Source organism: Thermoascus crustaceus (genome assembly GCF_041956765.1).
Source record: "Thermoascus crustaceus strain CBS 181.67 unplaced genomic scaffold VTN00scaffold_4, whole genome shotgun sequence".
Classification (NCBI taxonomy): domain Eukaryota; kingdom Fungi; phylum Ascomycota; class Eurotiomycetes; order Eurotiales; family Thermoascaceae; genus Thermoascus; species Thermoascus crustaceus.
Window position 1 is genome coordinate 1874782 of NW_027192530.1, and position 1907 is coordinate 1876688.

The following is a 1907-nucleotide window of genomic DNA, read 5'->3' on the forward strand; positions in this document are numbered from 1 at the left end:
GTGTTGCTGGGCCTGAGTCCTGTTTCTGTAAGTATCTTCAATATGCCTCGTGATCGTTATAAGGAGCGTCTTCGTCAGGCTGACTTAATCCAGCAAAACGGTTGTCCTGTCAAGGTTCCATGTGCCTGGTGTCATTCTCATAATCTTCCTTGTATTATGGATTTGAAAAGCCAAAACTGTTCCTTGTGTACCCGTCATGGCCGCAAATGTGAAAAGTGGTTTCATAGTGATAAGGAATGGGATGAGTTGGAGAGTGCGCGAAAGTCAATAAGAGATCAGATCCGCAAGACCCAAGAGCTCATTGCATCATCATATGCAAAGCTTAACCATCTTGAACATCAAGAGGAATTCCTTCGTGAGCGGGGTATGAAAATGCTGGATCACGATTCTTTGGTGACCGACAGGTTGGATGACAAGAATCCTCTCACTGCCGAAGAACTTGCCGAGTTGGAGCGTCTAGCCAATGAACACAAGAGTTGTCAGCAGTCCAGTGATCCGCAGCTCTTTGAGGGGCTTTCTCCTGATTTTGTTGCAGAGTTTCTTGCCTCTGGAGGTCTCGGGCAAGAGGTCTCTGGTAGTTCCCAAGGATCTTAATGGGATGGCTTTTGTGGACGCCCCCTCTTGGGTTGACCCCTCCTCCTTTGGTGTGGCAGGTCCTCTGGTTTCGGGCGATCTGGGTTCCGAAGGTGGAATTCTCTAAGGAGTTTCTTGCACCTGTCGCAGTTTTCTATGGATTGCCAGGAATTCTCAGAGTCATCATACCCTTTCCATTTCAAAAGGTACATAAACTGCCCATTGATTATGCCGCTGTCTAACACTTTCTCCACTTCATAGTCCTTGTCATCATCCGGATTCTCTGGTAGGATCTCTTCGGTCTCAGTAATCGGTTGGGCGTTTTCTGGTGCTGGCTCCAATAATGATATATGAAAAACTGGGTGTATCTGCATAGTATCTGGCAATTTGAGATGGAAATTGACCTCTCCTTTCTTTTCTTTGATTTCAAATGGTCCAATCTTCTTAAAATCCAATTTGTTATTCGGTCGTTTTGTTTTCACATTTTTTCAAAGGAGATACACTTTATCTCCTGCCTTCAGCTCTGGTCCTTTTTTGTGGTGCTAATTGTAGTACTTGGCGGTCCGGTATGCAATAAATTGAATATCTAGATTCAACTGCTGGTGTAGCTCTTTCAGTTGATCAGCTCGGAGGATTCCCTTCTGTGCCAGAACCTTGTCTGGCTTTGGTTCTTGGTAAGCTGATGGTTCGAACCCGTAGTTGGCGTAGAACAGTGATTCCTGGGTAGTCTCGTTTTTGGCGCTGTTGTAGGCGAACTGGGCCATAGGTAGGAGTTCTACCCAGTTGTCTTGCTGGTAGTTGATGTAGCAGCACAGGTATTGTTCCAGGGTCTGGTTCATCCATTCTATCTGTCCATCTGTCTGGGGGTGAGCTGTTGTAGAGAGCTTATGCTTAGAGCCGAGTTGACGGGTCAAGGTTTGCCAGAATCCTGAGGTAAAGAGCTTGTCTCTATCGGACACAAATTCCTCTGGCATTCCATGGTTCCCAAAAATGATCTGTAGGAAGGTGTATGCCAATTCTTCTGCATTAGATGACTTTTTGTATGGTAGAAAGTAGGCATACTTGGTGAGCCTATCCACAATGACCAAGATAGAGTCATATATTATCCCTGTCAGGGGCTCCTTGGACGCAGGTAGATCTGTAATGAAGTCCAGTGATATGGATTGCCAGGGTCTCTCTGGTGCATCCAGGTTCTGTAGGAGTCCATATGGTGCATGTCACACTGCTTTGCTCCTGATGCAAAGATTGCATTGCAATACTATGTGTCGCACCATCCTCCTTAATCCTGGGAAGTAGAAGTTCCGGGTAATCCTTTCAATGGTTTTCTCTATCCC

The 1907-nt window shown here is 45.9% G+C and overlaps 1 protein-coding gene across 1 annotated transcript; it reads right to left on the reverse strand.

Moving 5' to 3' along the window:
• Positions 1-1115: 1115 nt before the first annotated feature.
• Positions 1116-1847, reverse strand: VTN00DRAFT_7255 (uncharacterized protein; the record flags this gene model as incomplete). Its single annotated transcript, XM_069433982.1, has 2 exons — positions 1116-1766; positions 1845-1847. 2 exons carry the CDS (start codon positions 1845-1847, stop codon positions 1116-1118), a joined length of 654 nt encoding a protein of 217 aa, XP_069287309.1.
• Between the last annotated feature and the right edge of the window lie 60 nt (positions 1848-1907).